General features: G+C 48.7%; 8 protein-coding genes across 8 annotated transcripts; 5 read left to right on the top strand and 3 right to left on the bottom strand.

Annotated features, from left to right (window-relative positions):
- Window positions 1-4284: 4284 nt before the first annotated feature.
- DFJ58DRAFT_772332 (uncharacterized protein) lies at window positions 4285-5063 on the top strand. Its single transcript, XM_041389215.1, has one exon. It carries the CDS (start codon window positions 4341-4343, stop codon window positions 4647-4649), a length of 309 nt encoding a protein of 102 aa, XP_041247117.1. The 5' UTR covers window positions 4285-4340; the 3' UTR covers window positions 4650-5063.
- A 1804-nt stretch (window positions 5064-6867) lies between these two features.
- DFJ58DRAFT_743480 (uncharacterized protein) lies at window positions 6868-12023 on the top strand. Its single transcript, XM_041387265.1, has 6 exons — window positions 6868-6995; window positions 7045-7136; window positions 7195-8099; window positions 8149-10761; window positions 10813-11091; window positions 11141-12023. The coding sequence occupies exons 1-6, from the start codon at window positions 6920-6922 to the stop codon at window positions 11868-11870; spliced, it is 4695 nt and encodes a 1564-aa protein (XP_041247116.1). The 5' UTR covers window positions 6868-6919; the 3' UTR covers window positions 11871-12023.
- A 247-nt stretch (window positions 12024-12270) lies between these two features.
- On the top strand, window positions 12271-16890 carry DFJ58DRAFT_866883 (lethal giant larvae like, C-terminal-domain-containing protein; the record flags this gene model as incomplete). Its single annotated transcript, XM_041394194.1, has 17 exons — window positions 12271-12418; window positions 12464-12613; window positions 12671-12752; window positions 12819-12849; window positions 12904-13052; window positions 13109-13173; window positions 13220-13242; window positions 13312-13389; window positions 13441-14379; window positions 14432-14846; window positions 14898-15065; window positions 15113-15487; window positions 15543-15648; window positions 15702-15955; window positions 16007-16157; window positions 16223-16292; window positions 16347-16890. 17 exons carry the CDS (start codon window positions 12271-12273, stop codon window positions 16395-16397), a joined length of 3255 nt encoding a protein of 1084 aa, XP_041247115.1. The 3' UTR covers window positions 16398-16890.
- DFJ58DRAFT_194450 (uncharacterized protein) lies at window positions 16345-17696 on the bottom strand. Its single transcript, XM_041379168.1, has 3 exons — window positions 17402-17696; window positions 16946-17337; window positions 16345-16882 (listed from the first exon to the last, which is right to left on the bottom strand). Exons 1-3 carry the CDS (start codon window positions 17433-17435, stop codon window positions 16562-16564), a joined length of 747 nt encoding a protein of 248 aa, XP_041247114.1. The 5' UTR covers window positions 17436-17696; the 3' UTR covers window positions 16345-16561.
- DFJ58DRAFT_772281 (uncharacterized protein) lies at window positions 17673-18494 on the bottom strand. Its single transcript, XM_041389214.1, has one exon. It carries the CDS (start codon window positions 18251-18253, stop codon window positions 17846-17848), a length of 408 nt encoding a protein of 135 aa, XP_041247113.1. The 5' UTR covers window positions 18254-18494; the 3' UTR covers window positions 17673-17845.
- A 45-nt stretch (window positions 18495-18539) lies between these two features.
- DFJ58DRAFT_772277 (V-snare-domain-containing protein) lies at window positions 18540-19622 on the top strand. Its single transcript, XM_041389213.1, has 6 exons — window positions 18540-18787; window positions 18845-18979; window positions 19031-19092; window positions 19147-19233; window positions 19282-19364; window positions 19415-19622. The coding sequence occupies exons 1-6, from the start codon at window positions 18605-18607 to the stop codon at window positions 19537-19539; spliced, it is 675 nt and encodes a 224-aa protein (XP_041247112.1). The 5' UTR covers window positions 18540-18604; the 3' UTR covers window positions 19540-19622.
- DFJ58DRAFT_904870 (uncharacterized protein) lies at window positions 19623-20943 on the bottom strand. Its single transcript, XM_041394926.1, has 3 exons — window positions 20629-20943; window positions 20086-20579; window positions 19623-20019 (listed from the first exon to the last, which is right to left on the bottom strand). The coding sequence occupies exons 1-3, from the start codon at window positions 20861-20863 to the stop codon at window positions 19708-19710; spliced, it is 1041 nt and encodes a 346-aa protein (XP_041247111.1). The 5' UTR covers window positions 20864-20943; the 3' UTR covers window positions 19623-19707.
- Window positions 20944-21024: 81 nt separating this feature from the next.
- DFJ58DRAFT_866881 (Met-10+ like-protein-domain-containing protein) lies at window positions 21025-23078 on the top strand. Its single transcript, XM_041394193.1, has 9 exons — window positions 21025-21206; window positions 21254-21345; window positions 21409-21504; window positions 21553-21630; window positions 21679-21734; window positions 21796-21906; window positions 21956-22192; window positions 22248-22655; window positions 22704-23078. The coding sequence occupies exons 1-9, from the start codon at window positions 21049-21051 to the stop codon at window positions 22833-22835; spliced, it is 1368 nt and encodes a 455-aa protein (XP_041247110.1). The 5' UTR covers window positions 21025-21048; the 3' UTR covers window positions 22836-23078.
- Window positions 23079-23187: the final 109 nt, after the last annotated feature.

Raw genomic sequence — 23187 nt, 5'->3', positions numbered from 1 at the left:
TTTCTTATATCCAGATCCGTCGCAATAGACCTGGATCTCGTCCTCTAAGTTCGCGTGTTCTTCTATGGCCTTCTTTCTTTCTGATATTTGGGTTTTGTAGGGGCATGGTGAGGACGGCGCTATTGTCGTTGGTTTGAGTGATTCTATCTCGTCTGGGTTGATAGCAAAGAGATGTGTGAGTCTGTGGAGCGAGGAGCGGTGAGACGTTACGTAGCGTCCTGCAGCGCGTTCTGACTGGTCCGTGTAGCGGATGAGTTTTTGGGAGTGCGGATATGCGGACGATGGCTCTGTGGCAGAAATTCTGGAGGAGTAGGGTAATTGGGAGGACGTTAGCGTGGACTTCTAGTAGGTCAGTGGCGGTACTTCTCATTGCTCCCGTTATTGCTAAGAGTGCGATTCGTTTGGACTGATGTTAGTCGCTTTGCTGTTCCTAGGGAGCCTTTCTGGGGTTGTGTCTGAGCCGTCTCTGAATGCCGGGGAGAACCAAAGGTCGGCTGCGTATATCATCTTGGGTATGGCGACTGCTTGATATAGTTGGCGCATGAGATGGGTCGGTATTCCTTTGGCCATCGTTGAGAGTCTTCGGATTTGAAGTACGTACGCCGTTCCTTTCGCTACTGCGTTATCTATTTGGGCTTTCCAGCGTAGCTCCTGGTCTAGAATGACTCCGAGGAATTTGTGGGTGGGGAGGGGCCGTATCGTTATATCTTGAGTGTCATGTTCGGGCGTTCTTTGTTCCTGTTCATTGAAAAATCTATTAGTGCGAATTTGCTGGTTTCGAAGCGGGAGTTGTGATTTCTGGACCATTCGAAGCCTCCTCCGTCTCGTTCTAACATGTCCTTGAGGATTCGGTGCGTCGTTTCGAAGTCCTTGCCTATTGCTATGAATGCCGTATCGTCTACAAAAGCCAGAGTTAGTTCTTTGAGCGCCTGCCTTCCCGTTCTGGGCTTGGCTACTTCTACAAGGTCAGAGTTATAAATTATATAGAGTATCATGGATAGGGGGTCCCCTTGGCCTATACCGTTATTGATGGGGATCCATTCAGATGTGTAGTCGTCGAATCTTAGTTGCGTTTTCCTGTTAGTTAGTAGTCGTTCCGTGAAGTCGATTAACTGTCGTGGTAGTCTGCGCTTTTTCATGTTGTGTAGTAGGCGTTTTGTTCTTACTGCGTTCGGGAAAGCTCCTTCGATGTCGAGAAATAATACTGATGCTACTTTCTTTGTTCTCCAGGCGTTGCGGATTGTTTCTTTCGAGTAGATGGAGGGAGTCGGAGGTTGATCGTCCCGGGCGACCGCCGAAGTGCGTGTTGGGGAGGAGTTGGTGTCGTTCGAGGTAGGAAGGTCATTTGCTCTGCTACTACTGCTGTTAGTAGCTTACCCGTTGTATTAAGTAGTGCTATGGGTCTATATGCCTTGGGGGTGGTGTAGCTTGGCTTGCCTGGTTTGCGTAGAACTACCGTCGTGAACTGTCTCCAAGGGTCGTAATATGTTCCATGCGAGAAGACTCCGTTGAAGAGGTGTACGAGGTATGGGGTTAGGGTTTCGGAGCAGCGCTTGAACACGATGTTGCAGATGCCGTCTGGTCCTGGAGCTTTGAATCCGCTGAGGTTCGTTATGGCTTTGGTGATTTGGTCCTTGGTAAATGGGGGTGTGTCTTGCTATTGGATCTGGGTAGGCGTAGTCAGTCGGTACATTGTCTGTTAGCGGAGGTAATGGGAATAGGGCTTGGGCTATCATTTGGCTCTTCTCTTCGTTCGTGCTTGCTGTGGTAGTCGTTCCGTCGGGGTGTTGCTTTCGTTAAGGTGGGGGATTCTTGTTTTTCCTCCGTCGTTTGGGGTCGATGTGACGTAGCGGTTGGGCGGTCCAGATATCGTTGCCCTCGATGTCCTCTAGGCCAGTCTTGCCAGTGTTGCTTCTTGGTTCGTGGATAAGGTTCGCGTATTCGTTCTTCGTCTTCTTCAGTTCTTCGTGGACTTCGTGGTGGGAGAGGCTTCTCATCTGATAGGCGGTTGCGGTGTAGTTTCATTACTTTTTTGCGTATTTTGCTGAGGTCTTTGGTCCACCATCGTTTTGAGTGCGGGCAGGGTTTTGAGTTGGGTACTGTGTTTCTTCATAGCTTGTGTTATACTACGGTGATGAGTTCTGCGGTGAGTTGAAATTCCTCGTCAGACGCCAGAGGTAGCGGGGGTGATTTGCGAGGAGAGTTGCTTAGCGTTGGTTGAATTCCTCCCAATCTACTTCTCTCCAGTTCTTGCGTGGTTCCGCGTGTGTTTTCGGGATGTTCATGTCGAGAACGAGTTGGATTGGTATTGGTCGGTCTTGGGTCCTCTCAGTTCTGGGGCTGTGGTACATGAGATGATCGCGTCGAGGAGGTGTTCCGATTCCGAAGGAGTTTGTCTGGTCTGGTCCAGTTTTTCGTGCTTGAGGATTGAAGGGTCGGGAGGCCTAGCGGGAGCAGTTGTAGCATTCCATAGTCGGCGAGTAAGTTGATGAGCGGTTGGGATGTGTTGTAGTTGAAGAGGTGGCGGTTGCGGATTTCTTCCCAGAGGGGATGGTGTCTGTTGAAGTCGCCTAACCATAGCATGTGGTCTTCGGTGGTTGGGCGGAGGGTTGCGATGTTTTGTTCTAGGTAGGCGTCCATGGCTGCGAGTGTGTCTTGCTTCTCACCGTCGTTGTATATGTTGAAGATGGTACATTTGCCGAGCGGGCTGGTGAGTTGTAGTAGAACTATGTCTGATGATGGGAAGTTGATCTGGGTCCAGGAGTTAGTATCTAGCTTGGCGTTGATTAATGTTACCGCTCGTGATCGTTTCTGAGGTTGTGTGTAGTGGTGCGAAGGGTAGAGAACGTGCCATCTGTGGTTGGCCCTTGTGTTGCGTAAGAAGTTTGATGTACGGTTCTTGAAATAACGATGATATCCCATTCCATGATCTTGGGGGCCGTTGAGGAGGGCTTCTTGTGCGGCCATCGAAGCGTTTAAGTTTTGCTGCCATATTCGTAGACTTCCGTTATTTATGTTGTTGGTGGGTTCTTCAGGCATCCCAGCCGGAGGTGTCTATGTTGAGCTCGTTGGATTCTTCTAATGGGAGATGGGCGAAAGGGTTGGTGAATGGCGGTGGTGTGTAGTTTTGGGGGATTTGCAATCGGCGTCTGGGGGGGTGTTTTTGATGATCTAGGGTAGATTGGGTAAAGCGGGTTAGTGGGCGGGTGGAGAACTTCGATTGGTGTGTTTGATGAGGGCGGGGGGCGGGGCGGGAGGGAGATGGCGGCGGTTTGTATTTGCTGGGGGTGCGCTATCTGGGTCCATGGGATTTCGGTAGGGTAGTAGGGCATTCTATTTTCTGGGTAGCTATCGTTAAGGATTTCGAGGGCGTCGTTTGAACTCTGGACATTTGCGGCTCCAGCTGGTGTGTTGGTCGTTGTTGCAGTTGGAGCAGAATTCGGTCTTGAGGGCGTTGGCATTCTGAGGTTCCGGTGTTGAGCGCCGCAAGTTCCGCATGTGTCTGAGGCCGCTTTGCAGTTTCTGGCTATGTGGCCGAAGTTTTGACATTTGGCGCATCTCATTGGTTCTTTCTTGTCTTTGCGTATGGTGAAGCGTTCGTTTTGGATGCAGAGTCCTTTCTTGATGATGTCGTTGGCCGTTGGAGCGTTTATTGCTTGTAGGATGGCGAAGGCTTTCTGTTGAACTTGGGTGCGTCTGTTGACCGGTTTGATCCAATTTGATGTGATGAGGGAGTTTTCTGGGAGGTCGTTTCTTTCTCGGTCGTTCTGAGGAACTGTTCGTTTTCAATCTGTATGCGGATAGGTAAGTATTCAATGACTATTGGGAAAGCGCTACTGCGGAACGATACTGTTGGGCCTAACTTGCTGGTGAGTGCTTTGCTGTTGATCGGTTTCCTGATCCATGTCGCTAGGGCTTCATTGTCTAGTTCCACTAGGAGGCCTCCGTTGCGGAAGGTGGTCACAGATCGGACGTCTCCTTGTGGGGATGAGTCGTCTTTGATGTTGGCTAGGGCGTCCTTGATCAGTTTGACAACGTCTGTGTGGGTGGTTTCTGGCGTGAAGACGTTTCCTCCCGGAAGGGGGTCGAGGATGATTTGGCAGGCTCGTAACGCTGCTCTTGCTACTGCTTTATCTATTGATGGTGGGAGATTGGCTGCAGTAACTGAGCTGTATGAGGGTTGCTGGGGTTGTTGTTGTTGTTGCTGAATGGAGGGTGGTGTGTTGGCGTTCTGAGATGTGTTGGCGTTGGATGTTAGCTGCTGGGATAACTCGTTGATGCGTTCCTGGGCCTTGGTGAGGTTTGGTTCGAAGGATTTCAGTGTTTTGCTGCAGTTGTTCATGGATTCGTGTAGGGCGTCTGCTGCTTCTTCAAAGCGCTCTGCTGCTGTCGCCGTATCGTCTCTTTTCTCTTCTATTTCCCTTTCCATCTTTGCCTTTAATCTTTCTGCTTCTTTCAGCGTGTTGTCTAGTCCTTCCGATGTTGATAAGATCTTTGCTACGTGCGGGGCAATTGCTGCTATGACATGTTCTGTGATTCTGGGAGAGAGGTTGTTAGTGATTTGGTTAGTTATATTTTCCGCTATTTCGTTTGCTTCGTGCTTTTTCATTATGTACGCTACCGCTCTAATGGCTTCTACTGCCGGTTAGGGGAATTGACTTGAGTTGGGTGATATGGAACATTACTGAGATTAAGTGGGTTAGTGTAAATGGTTCGTCGACATGGCACAATAGATTTTTGTTTAGGTATTCTTCTGCATTTTCGATGTTTTTGATGGTACTTGGTAGCGCCTCGATGTCTTCCTGGGAGAGGTTCGATCTCCTGGTTTGACGTGTGGTAGCGATCGTCGCTGAGGGTGAGGTGCTTTCTGTCGGCGTTCCAGTACCTTTGTTGGTGATTTTCTTTGGTATAGTCATTTGCAAGGGTGTTTTTATTGGTTTTGGAGTTGGGTGGGGTTTGCTGTGCGCCGTTGGGCGTCTTTTGTCGCCTTAGGGCGCTTTGTTGGTTGGTTTTTCTTCGGGGTCCTAGTCGGGGTGCCACTTGGTATATGACCAAGGTGCGATTGCAATTCTACTTTCCAATTGATGTCCCTTCATGTTTATATTGACCATTCAATCAGATTGCTGGCGTGCACTCTGACTAGGATTTGCAGTTCAGGATCATTCGAGATTTTGCTCTTAGGAATCCGTTGTCTTTCCGTTGACACCACGGATATCGAACATTGAATTGTCAACGGTCGTACGCTCTCCGTAAGGTTTAGTGCAGTCCTTTCGGGTTTGACATCCACCTTTTAAAAACTAACCACAGACGAGTACCGAAGTGAAAGGTGAGCTTTGCCACGTACTAGTCTTGCGAGGCCTTCGTCAGAAAGTTAACTCAAGGTGAAAGTATCATGATGACAGAACGTGAAAATGTTGACTACAAATTGCTGGCAATCTCACATCCAGTAAATATTTATAGGGCTTGATCATCACCATAAAGCGTTCAGGACTACACGGGGCCGTTATACACAACGACTGTCTTCCTTCCATATTCAGTCTGACTAAGGGCGCCTGTACTTATCTGTACCGTTGACAAGTTCAGACTTCAAAAGCTTCGACTACAGTGTGGTATGGATTTCTGGGTCTTCACACACGCGGCAGCGGACTGGAATGGAAAACCATGTTTTGTAAGGTTTCCGCCGATAGGATATCAGCGACAATAAAATTTGAGGTCTGCTTGTAATCTGCTGGCACATAAGTACGAGCACAATGTCATAAGCTGTTTGACTTTGCCTACACACTCTTGCAGTGAGTTCCGCCCTGAGTAAGTACTATTCTCAGCACGTAAAAAGTAAGTAGATGTGTTTCAACGTACCTCCCTGACAGTGTAAATATAAGTTAGTTTGATTTGCATCCAGGATTGACTCCTGACCAGTTTGGCCCTAGTAGAAATAAGTGTGGTTAAATCTTTGTGCCAAATTCCGGAGTGTGGGGACTAGCTAGTGAGTCGTACCTGCTTTCGCATCGATGGTACGATGCATGATTGGTTCCTAACGCCGCTTGAACAAGGGAGACTTGGATAATAGACCAACAATTCAAACTGAAGTACTTACGACGTATATTTGGTGAGTTGGCTTGGACATCCAAAGCCTCAGGCCTCGTGGGTCGGACACAACCTGACACAATGTAAACCAGCCAAGGCCAGCCGCAGTGATTGCTGTTGAATCAGAGCGGCTGCTTGCTTTGATTGGTCGTCCAAGTGTTACTCGCTGAATTCACAAGGCATGCAATCAACGTGACACCTTTCAGTGTCGAGTTTGTTTAGCCGTAGTTGTGGCCTGCCGCCTTACATGCTGTCGGCATTGGTTTCTGCTCGGTTGTTCGCGTCTACGTTTGCACCTTCTCGATGAAAGTTTAGAGTATGTAGCATGTGACGCTTTGGAATTTTCATTTTGATCACCTTGGACGGACAATGATACGAGGAGTGTCAATTGTATAATAGGTTCATCGCCCATCAGGCGGTAGTCTCCCATAGCTAGATCTATCGAAGGAATATAATTATTACTTCGTATTAAGACCAGGCAAGTTGAAGCAAACATTTGTTGTGGAAGGAAAGTAGAAAATGATACATAACTCACGCAAATCTGCGAATTGTGAACCGCACAAACTCGCGCACGATGTGCACCACGGGACCATGTGATGTGTTACTAGCCCAGATGTTGCCCCGAGGGGCACAACGAAATAAGTCGGACATATGCACACTAGTACTGTGACAGTCAGAACAGACCCGAATTCGACTCGGAGATGGTGGAAAGAAACACGATCACGTGACACGACGCGTCGGTCTGTTGAACTATGTTTGGTTTCTGTGCTGGCATTCTTTCCGTGATCCTGCCACTAGCACTAGAGTACTTTCTTAGTGTTCGACCACAACAGTCATGTCCCTCAAGGACATCGGAAAGTACGACGTGTCTGAAGAGGCGCAAGCTCGCAAAGATAAATTAGCAAGCCAAGGTACACTTTTAGCGCGTAATCTAACAATCTTTCCTGACTTGCTGCTCAGACACTGAGAATGCAGGCTTGCGAAGCCGCCTAATGAAGAGAGAGGCCGAACTAGAGGAGATAAAGACGTCGTTAAATGAAACATTGTACAAGGTCATTTTGACTTCTGTCTACTTGATCATCCACGTCCACTCACTTCATAGCTTAACAGCTCAGCGCCGAGGCCGGCCGTGCTCTCAGGCTTGAAAGCGATCTGGCGCGGCGCTCAGACGAACTCAAGATCGAGAAAATGGCCTCTAGGAATGGAGAAGCTGCACTTCTTGCTGCGCAGGACAGACTGAAAGCTGAGGAACGAGCAGCACGGGAGCTCGAGGCAACGCTTGACACCATGTCTTGCCAATCGGAGTCAGTCAGGGCTCAGACTTCCAAACTGGAGACAGAGAAGCGAAATATGGAGTCTCGCGTGCGTGAGCTAGAGAGGATGCTGGAAAATACAAAACCTCAGCCCACGACTAATTCTCGATTGCCACAGCGAGGTGGGAGGCCTCGGTCTTCCTCTGTGTCTAGTTTCAGATCACCAGCATTGGAGCAAGAACTCAACGATACGAAGGTTCTTCTGGCGGATAAAGAGAAGCTTTTGCGCGACATGGAAGTGAAACTCGCTCGAGCTCAGGAAGATCTTGTCAAGACACAAAATACGCAATTTTCAGCAGAGAAGACTATGCAGGCCCGTATCGCGGAGCTCAGATCAGTAATAGAGGACAAGGATGAGGAGTTGGAGATACTGAAATCAAGTCAAGGCGCGGGGAACGCAATGGAGAGGGAGGAAGAGTTGTTGAAGAGGATCGACGAAGATGAAGTGAAGATAGAGACATTGGAGAGTCAACTACGCGAGCAGCAGAGTGGACCCACGCAGGCAGCGTACGATAAGCTGCAAAGAAGGCTACGTGCTGAGTCGGAGAAGCTTACCTGCTCAGAGAAGAGAGTGCGAGACCTCATGGAGGAGAAAAAGGAAGCACAAGACGCATGCGCTAATTTACGTCAGGAGCTGGACAGAGCAGATCGGCTGCTCCATGACAGCGAGGAGCGCGTTAGAGCTCTGATAGTCACTGAGAGGTATGCAATACTTGGCCACTAGCCCGATGGATTGCTGATATTGAACTAGTGGATTACAACAAGAGCTTATGGACCTCCGGTGCAATGAGGAGTCGACGCGGCATTCGACGGCCAGTGATCAGGATCATATGGATATTGATGTTGAGGACATCCGATCTAACTTCGACAGCAGCTTTCTATACCCAAATTGCTCTACTCCGCTGCCACCGACCAATACCAACGATTCTACTCACCCCGATGAAGCAACGCTCGCCAATTACATTGAAACTTTGCTCAGGGCTGTAGACAGAATACGAAGCGAGCGAGATGACCTACGACGTGCCCTCGAATTCTCCGAGACCGAGGCTCAAATCACAGTCCAGACTTTGGAGAAGCGCATCCACACGCTCACCCAGGAAGCAGATGGGGTCTCGGCCTACAATCAGCAAAACAAGCGTCTTGTCCTTTTCATCACAGCCCTGGGCGTCGTTGTGAATCACCTACGGAGTCGTTTGCATGCTGCCGAGCAAAACCAAGTCCTTAACCACTCCCAATCAGTCGCAGAACGAGATGCTACTTTACGAGAGCTTCAAAGCAAGTTTGAGGTATCGTGCCAACAGTTGACTGCATCAGAAGAGTCACGTAGCCACTTGCTCCTGCTGGTCACAGAGCTGGAAGCTAAAGTCCAGTCTCTGACTGTCGAAGTACAGGCGGCGGAGTCATCTCACGAGGACACCCGCGATGGGCTCCAGCAAACAGAGGAACGACTAGCTGAGTTTACAAGAGCGTACCAAAACATCGAATCGGAACGTAATTCACTCAGCCTCCAAGTCACGAATCTCCAAACAGACTTAGAGGCTGCACAGGAAGAATTGACAGACGCTCATAACCGCTATAGCGCTCTGCAAGCGCAACAGTTATCTACCATGTCGGCAACTGGGGTAACTCACGCACTTCGTGAGCAGATACAGGAACTTGAAGGCCGTGTCAACCGTCGCACGGAGCAGATCGGCATTCACCAACATGACATTCGCCGCCTGGAGACCAACCTCAAGCTCCAGGAGGAACGGATCTCCGAGATGATGTCGGAGCTGGAGATGATGTCGGCGCAAAAGGAGGCAATGGTTGAAGATTGTGCAGAAGCTAGAGATGCTCGCGACCAAGCTGTCACCAACCTTGAGGCAGCAGAGCTCGAGGTGGAAAAGTTGCAGGAGGAGAACGACGGTCTCAAAGCCACCCACAGTGATGAGCTATCGTCAATGGTAGCCATCGTCGCTCAAGCGATGTCGAATGCTCGCCGCGCCCAATGCATGGTCGACCAGCACCTCGCCGAAGAACCGCAGATGTTGTCCAAGATAGCTGTTCTTACAGCCCATAACTCGAAACTCTCTGAAGATATGGGAGTGCTTGCTGGCGAGAAAGAAGTGCTTATCCGAGACTTGGCAGAGAGCGTCGCATCACTGAGTTGTCTTGAAGCTCTCCGGTCACAAGAACGTACCGAAGTGGATCAGCTAGTGGTCTCGCTTGCGACTGTACGCGAGGCATTGAGCAGCAGTGACTGCAACTTGGAGAAGTCTCGTCAAGACGTTGCGGCGTTGCAAGCTCAACTTTCATCTTCCCGCTGCGCACTCGAAAACAAGATAGCCACTTTAGAAGTTCGCGATGCAAGGTTGGCTATACTTGAGCAAAATCTCGCCGAAATATCCAATGAGCCAGCCGCTGCTTCTACTCGTCGCATTTCAGAATATCAAGGACAGCTGCAGTCATTGCAGGACGAACTCGACGAGCTTCGCACCCGCCATCAGATCACCTGCGAATCCTTGTCTAGAGCTCAGGATAACCTTCAGGAACGCATCCAGGAACCTCGAGCCAGCGAAAGTAGCGCTGAGCTACGGGATCTGCATGCTCGTCATGCTGTCGAAGTCAAAGGCTTGCAAGAGCGCCTCAAGCACACGAGCCAAGAGCTTTTACAAGCTACGCAGCTTTTGCAAAGTGCCGACCTTCGCTTTGCAGAAGTGCAGGAACGCAATCGAGAATTGAACAACCAGATCGCAGCTCTCACGGACGACGATCAGAGAAGAGCCGTGACGGAGGACTCTCTACGTGTCAGACATGTTGAAGAACTTGATATCCTACAAAAGACGCTATCTAACACCCAGAACGAACTTGCTGCTACCAAAGAGGAATGCCAGCGTCTTGCGGACCTCGTGGAACACTCAACCAACGAACTTGAACTAGCAAGGCAAGCCCACATGGACGCTCTGCGACAAGCAGAACAACAAGTTCGCGAATTGCAGGACGATCAGGAGGAGAAAGATGCTGTTCTTAAAGCCAATGAAAGAGATCTTCAAGACCTTCGTATCAGCCTTGACGAACGATCCCAGGAGCAGGATTTGTTGCGCGCACAGTTACAGAATGAAATTGCCTGTCGCAAGCAAGATCAAGCAGCCTTCAATGACCAGCTCTCTTCGCATGCAGATCGTCAAGCCAAATTCGATGCTCTCAAAGCGGAACTTCGACAGGCCGATGAAGCTACGCGCTGGCGACTGGAGCAGGCTGAAGCTGAGTTATCAAGTCTCCAGGCAGAGAAACAATCGCTGCAAGTGGAGACCACCAGCTTGGAAGCAGAGATTCAGCGCTCGATGTCGTTGACGAGATTTCTGGAGCAACAAGTACGGGAGAGGTAAGTAGGCTTAATGTCTTCATAGGAACACTCTTGACGAACAATGAACAGCGAAATATCCAATTCCTCCCTCAAGGAGACCCTCGAACAGATACAGCTTCGACTCGCTCAGTCTGAAAAAGCGGGCAAAGCGGCCGAGCTTAGCCTTGCACTTCAAACAACACAACATGAGAAGGCGATGTCATCGCTCCGATGGGAATTGGACGCAGTCCGTTCGGAACCTAAACTTCACGATGTCGTCGCTGAATTGGAAGAGAAAAGTCGCGAAATGGATCAACTATTGCAAAGCAAGTGTGCTGAAATCGAAGACTATGACGATCGGATATTGGAGTAAGTGAATTCGCTTGCGGTTCCCTCACCCAGACTAACATTATGACAGAGCTTTGAAGGCAAACAAGAAATTGTCCACGAAAGTGGAGGCTCTGACACGCAAGGTACAGAGCCTCCAAAGCAAACTTGCTTCTACCAAAGAATCTGCGCAAACCCCACCGGTCAACCTCGCTGCACCGTCTGTGCAAATAGCGCCCCCGCCCCCGCCGCCCATTGTCCCTCCTGTGCCCCGAGTGTCTATATTCACAGATACTAAGCCAATCCTGGGTCGAGATCGAACGACGTCGAACACCTCAGCAGCATCCCGATCACAAACACCAGAGAGGAAACCCATGCAGCCAGGTATGATGCAAACCGGAATCCCTGAAGAGGAGGTACCGACATCTGCGGGAAAGAAGAGACGCGCACCAGATTATGATGACAGGGACACCGTTCCACCCGAGGGCCGCTATACGAGCGACTCGGACATCCAGGCGGCCACCACGCCACGTCTCCGGAAAACATTGCACTCAAGCCGATCCGGATTTACGCCAGTACGCTCTGCCAGAAACATAGTCAGTCTGCCTTCACCAGGAAGACGAGCCACAACTACTATCTCAGACGTTACGAACAGTCCTCGGTCTACATCCGACCCTCAAACCTCTAGAAATCCGTCTAAACGGACCTGGTTAGGGAAGATCAGAGGCGGAGTGCCGCAATCCAATAATCCGGGTGGCAGAGTTGTATCCTCGCGAGTGAACGTGTTTGAGAAGATGCCAAATATTCCGAGATCGTCATGATGGACTCTGTTTCTTAGCGTTGTAGCATCTATCTTTACCTACTTTTGTATTTCTAGTCAGTCAGTCAGCATCCATACACTCCATCAAAGCGTGGTCACAAGCGCTCTAGCTAAGGGCTATTATGTAGAAGTAAGGAGGATTATTCGATCCAAGTTCCTCTCACACCGACAGCGTGAGGAACTTGAATCAGAAACTTGAAGTAGTACCATATTAAGCGCACTTGGAAACTTCACGGTAGTTATGAGCAGTACCGTTTAATACTTCGTCTCTAACCATCACTGCAGCACCTAGTTCGCTTGCCGCTGGCTAATCTCGGAGCAGGTTGATTGTGATAATTCATGATCATAGAACAAGGTTAACTTGAAAGTGTCCCGACGCCGAGGAAGTCACGCCGTCAGTCATGTTCGGAGAGAGACACGTTCTTGCAGATCTTTCGACTGGTCAAAGAGACCCTGACGATTGGGAGATTGGCAGGCTACGGACCGTTGATTATTTATTGGACACAAGAGTGCTGACTTACGAGCCCACATTGAGCCTTTTGGCTGTCGGTGAGATCTCTCAACTTGAGTTAGAGTGTTTGAACTGTGACTCAGGCACCACTCTCTTTTTGCTTCCAGGCACGGCAAGCGGTCTGATTTGCGTGGTGGGCGGTCCTGGTGTAGAGAGTTCAGTGCAGACGCCAGAAGGTTCTCCGGTCAAGATCTTGCAGCTTGCCGCCTCCACGGACAAACTCCTCTCTGTCGGTAAGCTGTTCGCCAGTACGTCAACCTCTCTTAATTGCTCAAGCTCCATACCACTAGATGAGCGCGATCGACTTCATATCTGGAACTTGAAAGATTTGACCGAACCGCCGAAGTCGACGAGATTTGACCATGCTATCAAGTACGCAAGTGATCAATTGCTGTAATAATGAGGTCTGCTGACCCACAGCATCTTTCGGAACACAAGTGCTGTTATGTTATCACCTTCGCATACCCATGTGGGCACTGAAACTCGAGAGTTTCTTGAACATTTCTAAGATTACCCTTTCCAGATCTTTCTTGCCCTACAATCAGGGGAGATCAGAACATATGATCTTCTGTGTTTGAAGAAGTCGTCCTATGTCATCCCGAACTTATGGAATATGTTTCAGACTAAGATCGCGAGCAGCGTGGTAGATCCCTTGCATGCATTGCCTGGTTGGTCCGTGCAACAACACTGGCATGTTGCCGTCGAGGCTTGCTTACATTGGGCCTTAGCAACATACCTGTCGATTTAGTCGCACATCCGCGAGACCTCAACTTAATATTTGTAGCCTTCGGCGGTCAGTCATTTCTACGATCAAATACAAGTCCCTGAAACAATCTTAGGGGGAGTGGTACTGTACGACCTGGTGTGTATCTGAATTCACTGTCACTGTACTGTCGTGTCTGCTAAGAGTAACTGTTCATTCTCTTTTCAGTCTTCACGCAACATTCTACGGGCGTACGAACTAGTAATCCCTGCCGGTGCACCAGGAGGGGGAGGATATCACCAATCTGTGAGTCGGAGCTTTCCAACCACAGTCTATCGTAGACTCATACTCTCCAAGGAAGTGCTCACACATCGGTGGCCTTCCGTTACTTCTGTAGCTATTCACCCAGCTGGGCATTTCTTCGCCGTGGGTTATGCGGATGGTTGTATTGCCTTTTGGGCGGTGGAAGACGAAGATCAGCCCTTGATGGTGCGAACATCCACAGACTTGGATGTTAATGTCATAAACGGAGAGGAGCTCGAAAACTTTCTGCAAAACGGGGGTCCTTCGGAAGACAAGGGGACTGATTTGTCAGAACGTCAGCCAATCTATAGGGTCGCTTGGTGTGGCTTCCCGAACTCCTCAGATCCCCGAGGGGGAGCAACTGCTCTCGTCTTTTTGGGAGGCGACAGAAGTGACGACCCTTGCCGGTTAACTGTACACACGATGCCCGCTCTCAACTCTCCGGAACCTCCTGCTCCATCTGGTTCCAAAACTGGGCTCCATGCTTCTATCCGAAAGGCAATGCGACTTTCAGTGATTCCGTTAGAAACAACTTATTATCTATCATCGGGGCCTATTTATGACTTTGTTCTCTTTCCAAAGTCTAATCCGCATTTTTCTGGTTGCTGGGATCCTGTTGCCGTGCTTTTCCTCACTGGGGCCTCTGATTCACGGATCATTGAGGCTCGACAATTCCTGCCTCCGAACATTATGTCTTCGCTGCCGGGAACAGAGATCCAGAATAGCAGCGAACACAGCGATGTTATACATGACCTTTCTGCGACGCTCGAGGATATGGCACTTAGTGCAGAAGAACCTCTACCAATGCACGTTCCTTCAAAATTGTACAGCGGGCTTGGTGGGGTATTTTATGCACAGCTCCTGACTCTGCAGCGAAGTATGTATGATGTACTTGTGGGACAACAGCTCGTGCCTGGTGATGCGGATTTACCCATAGCCGGAGGGTCTGCATGGATAGACGACAAAAGACTCAGCGAGCTGAGGCTCTCCAGGGTACTGATCAATTGATTGCCCATAATTGTTGATTATTCACACTGTGCTTCAGAGCCATCCACGCCGAGTCCTTATCACCTGTCATCGCGACTTAACTGTTCGTTTCCACGACGCCAGCCCTCAGCTTCTCATCAGCTCCAGCACATCTCCCCTTCAGAAGAATTATCCTTTCACGATTCATGATCTCACCATAGATCTCAGCTGTCTACCACTTTCCAGTGCCTCAGAACTTGCCACTGTTCAATTAGCCCCTGAATCCTTGGAGTGTGTCGTGCTACTGAAATCAGGTGACCTGGTGGTATATCGATTGAATACCACACAAGTCACCCCTCCTATCGAAATAGAGGGAAACAAAGAGTTTATCCTGCTGGGTAATGTCTCTTTACGACCAGGGACGAGGTATCATCCCTTCTTGATGCTACCCCGCGGTAATATTTCCTTGACATGCTGCGCATTGTCGGACATAGGTATGCTCTCCTTCGAGCCCAGTGTTACATGAATTGCTTAACGCAAAACAGGTTTCGTTGGTGTTGGTTACATTGATGGTTCTGTCGCAGTGATCAATCTGCGTGGACCATCTCTCCTTAGACCACAGCGTCAGAAAAGGCAGTCTAAGCTTCTGGTCCGCAATCAAGATGCAGATCCTGTTGTCTCTCTGACATGGACCGTTTCTACCGTCAGCATGGGTATGCACTGGTATATACGATAAAACTCTATCTCACCCCGTGACTAGATGCACAGCTAGCTGTGCGGCTGATCGCCATTCATGAGTCTGGCAACACGCAGATCTTCAAGATCATCCGGGATCCCGAGTCTTCGCTGTATGATTTTGCACAAGATGTCACCAGGATCGAGGGCCTCCCAAATGTCATGCAAGGTGGTTCATTCGTGATCGATTCGCAGAAAGGTACTACTTGGCGTGCCGATCGATCACGTTTTGCCGCTTCTCTTCAGACTAGAGATAGCAATCCTGCACGTTGCCTCTGGGTGACAGCAAGTGCCAGGGGTGCTCGTTGTACGCTTGATATCTCAGGGGAGAGGATTTCCAAAGTAGAATGGAATAGCAAGAAAAACAAAGTTGGACACGTTCAAGTGATTGAGAAGAACAGTAAGTTCGCCGACTCGGAGCCTAGCAATCAAACTAGTGCTAACAACAAACCCAGACTCTCATGTGCTCGTAGCATTCAATGACAAACCAGAAGCTATGGTCTACTCTTTACCTTATCTTGAGCACCTGCATACATTCTCTCTTGCAAAAGTATGTGAAAAGTACGTACTTCCAAATTGCGTTTTGGCCGTGCTCTTGAGTGTTTATTCGCCAGTGTCGTGTCTGTGGACGAAACAGGAGATTTCATTGCCTCGAGGCGTCACGAGTCAGGCGTACTTGAACAGATCGTATTTGGCACACTTTTTCAGACCCGTCGTGTTTATGATCACCCAATCGTTGATCTGACAAGTTCCCGCCACGAAATCCCCCCTTACCCGCAGCCAGTGTCTGTTGGTCCCCCTTCGCTGCTGGGCACATGGTTCCGGTATGGGAAACCCATTATGACCGGAGAACAGCTCGATTCGCTACGTATGTTAAATCACTTGAACACCTTCAATTGTTGATCTGGAGCATCAATAGTTGCGGGCCCCGACAGACCTATACCACCACCAGATCCTGTGGAAACATTACAAGACACGACCAACAGTTATGGACCCGGTGTCATGAAGACGATGGAGAACGCTCGCAGTGGCGTCTATAATCGTCTAAACGATGCTCTTGCTGAAAGGGGGTGCGTACATGATCGATTGATCGTCCGACCACTTCTCCGATGTCAGTGCTAAATGAGAATCAAAGGGAGATGTTGGGAAATATTGAACAGCGGATTGATTCCCTACAACAAGGGAGCAAAGATATGGTGGCGCAGGTGAATATTCAGTTACTAGTTGTCATATCTGTCCGGGGTGCTTACCTCGATTAGGCTAAGAGACTTGCGACTGAGCAGAGCGCTAGACGTTGGTTCGGCTTCTGAGTTGATCAACAGGATACATGTCATACTCGCCAATGACACTCGAAATTTCGAGGTTCTCGATGTATACCATTATGTACATTAGTGTACTATAGGAAACTCCAGCCATGTAATCATATGCAGTATGGGACATGATATGAATGTAGTCTTCTAAATGCCAGCGTTGTTCACTGCTGGTTCTCTAGAGTGCGCGACGCCTTGATCAACTCCCTCATTTTTGAGTTTGGAAATAACTTTTCATCTGACCATCGGCCCTTGGCTGCCTCTACGGCGAAAAGCCCGAGGTCCTCGATCGGTGTATACATGGAGGGCAAGATAGTCTTCATGATGGGCGTCATGAGGCAATCCATAGCCCTTGCTGTTGATGAACGAATGTTATCTCGGTCTGATGGGTGATCTTTGGAGGGAAAGAAGTAAGCAGGTCGCATGACAGATGCTTTGACGTTGGAGGACGGAGGGAGATCAAAGAGAGCTTTTTCAGTCATGCCCTAGATGCGGCGTGAGCATTCCAATACTTGCGAGTACTAACGTATCAAGCAACAGGCGCATACCTTAATTCTCGCGAACTTGAGGTTGCTTTTTCCAGATGGATCTGCGCCCTCTCCTGAAATGAAAACGAATCTGAACGGCTCTCCCGTTTTGTCCTTCGTCCTTGCTTCTTGCAGGGAATTCACGAAGTGCATGGTGTAGTCGTATGTGATGCGCGTGTATTCTTCGTCTGACAGGCCTACCGAGCTCTTCCCCAGTGCCCAAACGCAGGCGTCGTGCTCTGCCAGACGAGCAGGAAGATCACTAGGGTAATCCAAGAAGTCTTTCAGAACTATGACTTCTGTCTTGTCGTTTTCGGGAATATCCATCCATGATGGGAGTGCTCTACGAGAGAGTACCGTGATCTTCGCGATGGTTGTATCTAATACTGCTTGACGAAAGATTTGGATACCAGCTGGCAGATAAGTAAGGATGTGTTAGGTTTGGGGCTTCATGTTCGCATAGAGACGGTAACATACCAGCACCAGTGACACCTGTTAGAACAAGCTTCATGATTGAACGCGGTTAAAGGTCGGTCAAAGGGTTGTCTTGAATGCTACTGCTGTGCTGGGGTTTAAGTATCCCTTCAGGTCATCGTAAGCGCTTACATGTTGGCAGAACACGCCGCGTAGTAGTGTGGGCTGACGTAGCCAGCCGGCTACTAGTAGGCCGCACACGCTGCACTTGACACGAGCCTGATATGCTAATCAGCGACCATAACTAAGTCATTCGGTTGTACACGTCAAGGTATGATAAGAAACCGGCATGACGCATTTAAAGTTCAATAAGTTACGCGGACAATTTTTGTACTAGTAACTTTTGCCGGAGACTACGCGGCGGCGGCAACAACATATGCTACAGTATGTACGACAGATTTACCGCGTTGGTTACGGACGCAAAGAACTTCTTCCTGTACTCGTCGATCATCCTGAGGTGGATGACTTCTCATGATCCCACCCTTCTGTATGATGCTTCAGCCTTCCTTCATTGCCGAGCTCGAAAGTCAAGAGAGAATTCATTGTCTGCAAAGAATGATAATACAATGATTGTGAATTACGAACCTTGGTAGGTGAGGACGAGAAAGCATCGCGGTAGTACGCTACATTCTGATTTATCAAGAGAGTACCTTGGGGAACCTGAGGAGGGTTCTCGAGGACGCGGAATTTGGGGTCTCCGTCTTCTCGAAGAGCTAGAAATGGGTTGTTAGCGGCAAGGTGCAAAATTGAATAGATGAAGCGGACAGCACACCTTTGGGAGACCGATGATGAACTGAGCCCGAATGGATTTTGGACCCCTTGCGATACCGCAAAAATAGGGTCTTCAGTGCACATTGAACGGACCTCCTTGATGGCTACCAGAGCCTTCCGTTCTCTGTGCTGGCAGTCCTTTCCTCAAGAGATTTGGTCTCTCAGGGGGTCAGATCAGACGCGTTCTTGGCAAAAGACATTATAGAAAATGCTTGAAGATAGTTAAACAGCGGGCGTGATGAAATAAGGGTAAGGCGAAGCAGCAGCATCAAGGAGGTTTATATACCTCCAAGCTGACAGTACTTATTGGCAGAAGCCACCGAAGATGTTTATGATTGTGACAAAATGAATGTTGCTGTGACAGTGACGTGTTATTATTACTACTACTGCCAGATACTGCACCACCATTGAGAATACCGCCAAGTACTACCAGTCATGGCAGATTATGAGTCTTTGCACAGGCAGTGCCGCACCCTGGAGTCTTTATTCGACACAAAGCTTACGTCGTACTCCCGCCTAGCATCAACAATAACAAAAAACCAGGACGACATCGAGGCGGGAGGTTCACGCGAACGCTGGAAGGACGTCGAAGGCGAAGTCGAGGACCTCCTGGAGAAGGTGGGACACACAGGCGCCCAGCACGCATACCAGTAGCTTACAATGTCATATCCTTAGCTACGAGAAACCAATGATGAATTACTCGCACTCTCAAACAACCCGGACACCCCGCCATCACAATCCATGTCTCGTGCAATCCAGAGACATAGTGAGGTTTATCAGGACTATGCCAAGGAGCTGCGCAGAACCAAGGTCTGTCCCGTTTTAATGTTATGTGAGCCTAGCTCTCATTATACCTTGCAGACAAATGTCCAGCATGCGCTTGACAAAGTAAACTTACTTTCGGGCGTTCGAAATGACATTGAGTAAGTTCTGTGTTCCATTTGCGGAATGTCCTAGTGATGACTCTCTTGTGACAGGGCATACAAATCTTCCGCGGCAGACTCACTACTGGCGGAAAGAGGGAGAATCGACAGCTCCCATTCGATGACAGACCAGATTCTCGAGTGAGTTTCATCCTCACTCGTTATTCTTCGCTGAATGCTCTGCCGTAGCCAAGCATATGAAACTCGGGCAGAATTCTCGCGTCAAAGCATGTCTTTGGCTAGTATAAACACGCGCATGACTGGTGTCATAAGTCAGTATTCTGCCCGCAGTCGTAATGACATATACTGACGATCAGCACAGGTACGATACCTGGCATCAACAATCTTCTTTCCATGATCAAGAGCCGACGGCGGAGAGACTCTATCATCCTTGGCATTCTTATTGGAGGATGCTTACTCCTGCTTATAAGCTACATGTCGCGGTGATATCATTTTCATTATTCATGGACCATTCAATAAAATTCTCTGTTTAATACATTGGCAGTTATATAATGAACTTACATACCAGTCAACCGCGGTCCAGTCTGAGCAGGTTAACATGACAAGATTATGATTGTGTCTGGTAAACACTTTCTGTTGCCGCTCCCCGGTCGTTCATTTGTTGATCTTGCTAAGCCCGACATGGTTTCCTTGCACGAATTCCTTCCAATTATTTTCCAAATGTCGGACAACTCCCTGCTGGCTTTCGTCAACGACCTCTTCCCAGGATGATTCAACTGGCCATCCTTTCACTTCAGCAACTATAAGCACCATGTCCCAAGTAAGCTGCACACAATCTTCGATCTTGTGGCAATCCGATTCAACAAGGATACGGCGCGAAGAACATGCAGCGATCAGCGCTCGGTGATTTGGAGACCGACTGTTGATAACTATTGAGAGAGACAAAAATACATTTGGGTGACGCTTCTGCAAAAGCCCATTTAGCTCAATACAGGCAAACGAGACGGTCAGGTCAGGTCACAGAGTGCATACCTCGATGGACAGCCACGTTTGCGGGCTAAGGCCACAGCTATGAATATCAATGCTTATTTTCATCCAATGCTCGCCATGCTTATCAGCCATGCGGTCTAAGAGTTCCACAGTAGCCATTGGCGATTTAACGCTGTGCATGCTGACGTTTCGGCCTAGCTCTGCTGCTAGGTCAAGCTGTGCTTCAAGGATAACTAACTGGTGCTCAAAGGGTACCGTGAAGGGCGTCAATTCTCCGGGTGACGAGAAGTAGTCGTAAGGCACCCGGAAAGCTCTGTCGATACCAACCTCTCCAAGCATTGCGCTTGGAAAAGCCATTAAATTCTGACGAACGTCTTCCAGGACGGTTCGTAGGGTCACTGGTTCAGGTAGATGAACAAGCAACTTTTGGAAGGCCTCCGGGTGCTCATCTGCATCCTTGAATATGTGCCTGTAATGATTTTCCTTTGATTCATACGGTGCCAGTGCGATCCAGTGCGAAAACCACGGATGGTAACCTAGCATCAAAATCAGAACACAGGATTGATCAACCGATTCATAGCTAACCAAAGGAAGGCACGACTTTGTCTGAGAATGCAGTAGCCAAGTCTCGCACTAATCCTTGGTCCGCCTGAAGAGTGGACATGGCACCGATAATGATGGGCAAGTTGTCCATTGACTTCACTGGAATCTCTGAGTCGGTAGGATGACAATGTACATCGATGACATGTCGCAGGACTGACGGGGGAGGGAGGGTGTCCCGATGAGAAATAGTATCAGAAATGTCGTGCTCGTAACACATATCGATTGCTCGGCGTCAGTCCAGCTGGGTTAGCAGGCTCAAGCTCGTAAGTAGTATTAGCCGCGGAGGTAGTATCTCGCTGAAGTGATCGACATGCACAAACAACTTCCATGCTTGGACTTCAATCATGTCTAAGTACCTTAATTTTGAGGAAACGCCCTAGATTATCTTTTTTCTCTAAAATCATGGCGCGTACACTGACACTCGATGTATCACCTCCAGTACATCGTTGGATGGACACTACTCTTCAAAGGGATGCTTTTAAAAAGACTATCCCTGTTCTTGCCGCCAGAGTTCCTGCTTCCAAAACTGGATCCTTGCTAAAGTCTGATGTCATGAAGAAGTATGTGACTTTGGTTGTCCAGAGATCATATCTAATATACTTCGAAGATCCCTCATGGATTTGCCAAAAGTACGCAGCGTTCTTCGGGACCCCCACGATGACCTCGAGAGGCTGGTATTGCTGAATGTATCTGAAGATGGTACCGTGTTGCATTTTTCGATCGAATGATACGTGGTTTTCTGATGCTCTATCCGTAAGCCAGCTGCTCTCTCGTCGGAGGTTCGCAATTTCTTGCAGGAACAGTCTGCTACGCTGGTTGTGCACAACCTAGACTTGACCTACGATTACTGGACAGCTGGTACGAGCCGCGTGGTTCCTCATGTCGATAATATTTATTTATGTCCAGATGAAATATTACATTCCATATTGCCTGAGGAGCTTTGCAAGGGTTCTCCATCAGGGTTTGCAATCACTGGCCACCTCGGTGAGCGTGATGGCATTCGCGTTTGGTCGTCACTGATAGGTCCTTCAGCTCACATGAATCTCAATAGAGAATATCTACCCTATAAACATATCATCGGTCAGATTGTTCTGGATGAAAGTATTGATTCCTCGAATTCTGAACTTCCGCTGATGCCATTTACCACAGAAAAATCCCATGATTAAAACAGTTGTCAATAAATTAGACAGTATTGATACAAAGTATCGGTTCTTCAAAATGGAATTGCTAGCGGGAGAACCTAATTATGTTGTTGAGCACGTAAGTCAAGTCTTTCTATAGAACGATGAGTGAGCTAAAAAAATCCTAGCATGAGTCTAATTGCCGATTCACTTTTGACTTCACCCGTGTTTATTGGAATTCACGGCTTCACACAGAGCATGATCGGCTTGTCCAACTCTTCCAACCAACCGACGTCATTGCAGATGTATTTGCTGGCGTGGGTCCTTTCGCAATTCCTGCTGCCAAGAAAGGGTGTGCAGTATTTGCGAACGATCTAAACCCTGAGAGTGCGAGGTACTTGAGCCAGAATATCGTTGACAATAAAGTGAGTGTTTCTTTCATTTGATATATACCTCGTTCTGAGATACGTTGTTCGGTAGGTCGCAAGTTTGGTCCGCGCTAGCTGCGAGGATGGTCGTGATTTCATTAAGAAGGTTATCAGCCGCGCGAGGGATAATCCTTTCCCCGCATACACCGGGCCGAAACTCAGCAAGATGCAAGAAAAGGAGGAGAAACGCAGGTTGCAACTAGCAAAATCCTCTCCAACTGCAGCGCCTGCACTGGTTGATCAGTCAATTGTGGAAAACCAGTCTCGTCAAACCGTCTCACACTTTGTGATGAACCTCCCGGACTCAGCGATCAATTTCCTCGATGCCTTCCGTGGAGTTCTATTGGAAAGCGCTAGTGAACGGGATTTGAGCGGTAATAACGCCAACATGCCTATGGTTCATTGTCATTGCTTCACACGCGAACTCCAGCCAGACAGGGCTGAAGCGGATATTATACAGGTAATGTTCGTGACTTGGTGTAAAGGCTATGCTGACTGTGGTTATTAGAGAGTTGAAAGTAAACTCGGACATCAGCTGGACACCGAGGCGGCCTTGCACATGGTTCGGTCTGTTGCTCCAAACAAAGACATGTACTGTATAAGTTTTAGACTGCCTCGTGACGTGGCCTTTGCACGGTAATCTTGAATAAGGGCGCCGACATGCTTCTTGATTGATGCCCTATTTAAAGTGGCTAGGCCTATAGAAAATTCGGAATCAAATGAAACGCGTTGCTTTTGGCATCGCATGTGTCATGTGCTAGTGGCTCGGCAGTGTGATTCGGTTATGTAATCACCCGAGTTGTTTATCCCTGCAATAGTACTGCCATTGGCCCTGTTAGAGCAAATTTTTGGTGTCTTCGTTCTTGCGCTATTAACTACATTACTGCAGGCTACCAGTTAGTGTTGCATAAGTACCCTTCCCTCTAGACTTGCTTGCTTCCTCCCCCTTGCCATATAGACATACCTGATACCTCCTAGACACTATTAATTCA

The sequence above is a fragment of the Suillus subalutaceus genome (assembly GCF_016647625.1).
Source record: "Suillus subalutaceus strain FC151 chromosome Unknown DFJ58scaffold_21, whole genome shotgun sequence".
Taxonomy (NCBI): domain Eukaryota; kingdom Fungi; phylum Basidiomycota; class Agaricomycetes; order Boletales; family Suillaceae; genus Suillus; species Suillus subalutaceus.
The sequence above is the reverse complement of the archived record's forward strand: the minus strand, read 5'-3'. Positions and strand labels throughout refer to the sequence as shown.

Excerpts from the sequence above, each read along its gene's own strand:
- DFJ58DRAFT_772332 (XM_041389215.1), top strand. The coding sequence starts at position 4,341 with ATGGATTCGTGTAGGGCGTCTGCTGCTTCTTCAAAGCGCTCTGCTGCT.
- DFJ58DRAFT_743480 (XM_041387265.1), top strand. The coding sequence starts at position 6,920 with ATGTCCCTCAAGGACATCGGAAAGTACGACGTGTCTGAAGAGGCGCAA. Across the intron at positions 6,996-7,044 it reads AGATAAATTAGCAAGCCAAG|ACACTGAGAATGCAGGCTTG; the intron begins GTACACTTTTAG and ends CTTGCTGCTCAG. Across the intron at positions 10,762-10,812 it reads GAGCAACAAGTACGGGAGAG|CGAAATATCCAATTCCTCCC; the intron begins GTAAGTAGGCTT and ends AACAATGAACAG.
- DFJ58DRAFT_194450 (XM_041379168.1), bottom strand. The coding sequence starts at position 17,435 with ATGAAGCTTGTTCTAACAGGTGTCACTGGTGCTG. Across the intron at positions 17,338-17,401 it reads AACAGGTGTCACTGGTGCTG|CTGGTATCCAAATCTTTCGT; the intron begins GTATGTTACCGT and ends CTTATCTGCCAG. Across the intron at positions 16,883-16,945 it reads TCAAGTTCGCGAGAATTAAG|GGCATGACTGAAAAAGCTCT; the intron begins GTATGCGCCTGT and ends CGCCGCATCTAG.
- DFJ58DRAFT_772281 (XM_041389214.1), bottom strand. The coding sequence starts at position 18,253 with ATGTGCACTGAAGACCCTATTTTTGCGGTATCGCAAGGGGTCCAAAAT.
- DFJ58DRAFT_772277 (XM_041389213.1), top strand. The coding sequence starts at position 18,605 with ATGGCAGATTATGAGTCTTTGCACAGGCAGTGCCGCACCCTGGAGTCT. Across the intron at positions 18,788-18,844 it reads TCGAGGACCTCCTGGAGAAG|CTACGAGAAACCAATGATGA; the intron begins GTGGGACACACA and ends TCATATCCTTAG. Across the intron at positions 19,365-19,414 it reads GCGCATGACTGGTGTCATAA|GTACGATACCTGGCATCAAC; the intron begins GTCAGTATTCTG and ends CGATCAGCACAG.
- DFJ58DRAFT_904870 (XM_041394926.1), bottom strand. The coding sequence starts at position 20,863 with ATGTGTTACGAGCACGACATTTCTGATACTATTTCTCATCGGGACACC. Across the intron at positions 20,580-20,628 it reads CAAAGTCGTGCCTTCCTTTG|GTTACCATCCGTGGTTTTCG; the intron begins GTTAGCTATGAA and ends TTTTGATGCTAG. Across the intron at positions 20,020-20,085 it reads AAACGTGGCTGTCCATCGAG|AAGCGTCACCCAAATGTATT; the intron begins GTATGCACTCTG and ends GGGCTTTTGCAG.
- DFJ58DRAFT_866881 (XM_041394193.1), top strand. The coding sequence starts at position 21,049 with ATGGCGCGTACACTGACACTCGATGTATCACCTCCAGTACATCGTTGG. Across the intron at positions 21,907-21,955 it reads CTAATTATGTTGTTGAGCAC|CATGAGTCTAATTGCCGATT; the intron begins GTAAGTCAAGTC and ends AAAAAATCCTAG. Across the intron at positions 22,193-22,247 it reads AGAATATCGTTGACAATAAA|GTCGCAAGTTTGGTCCGCGC; the intron begins GTGAGTGTTTCT and ends GTTGTTCGGTAG.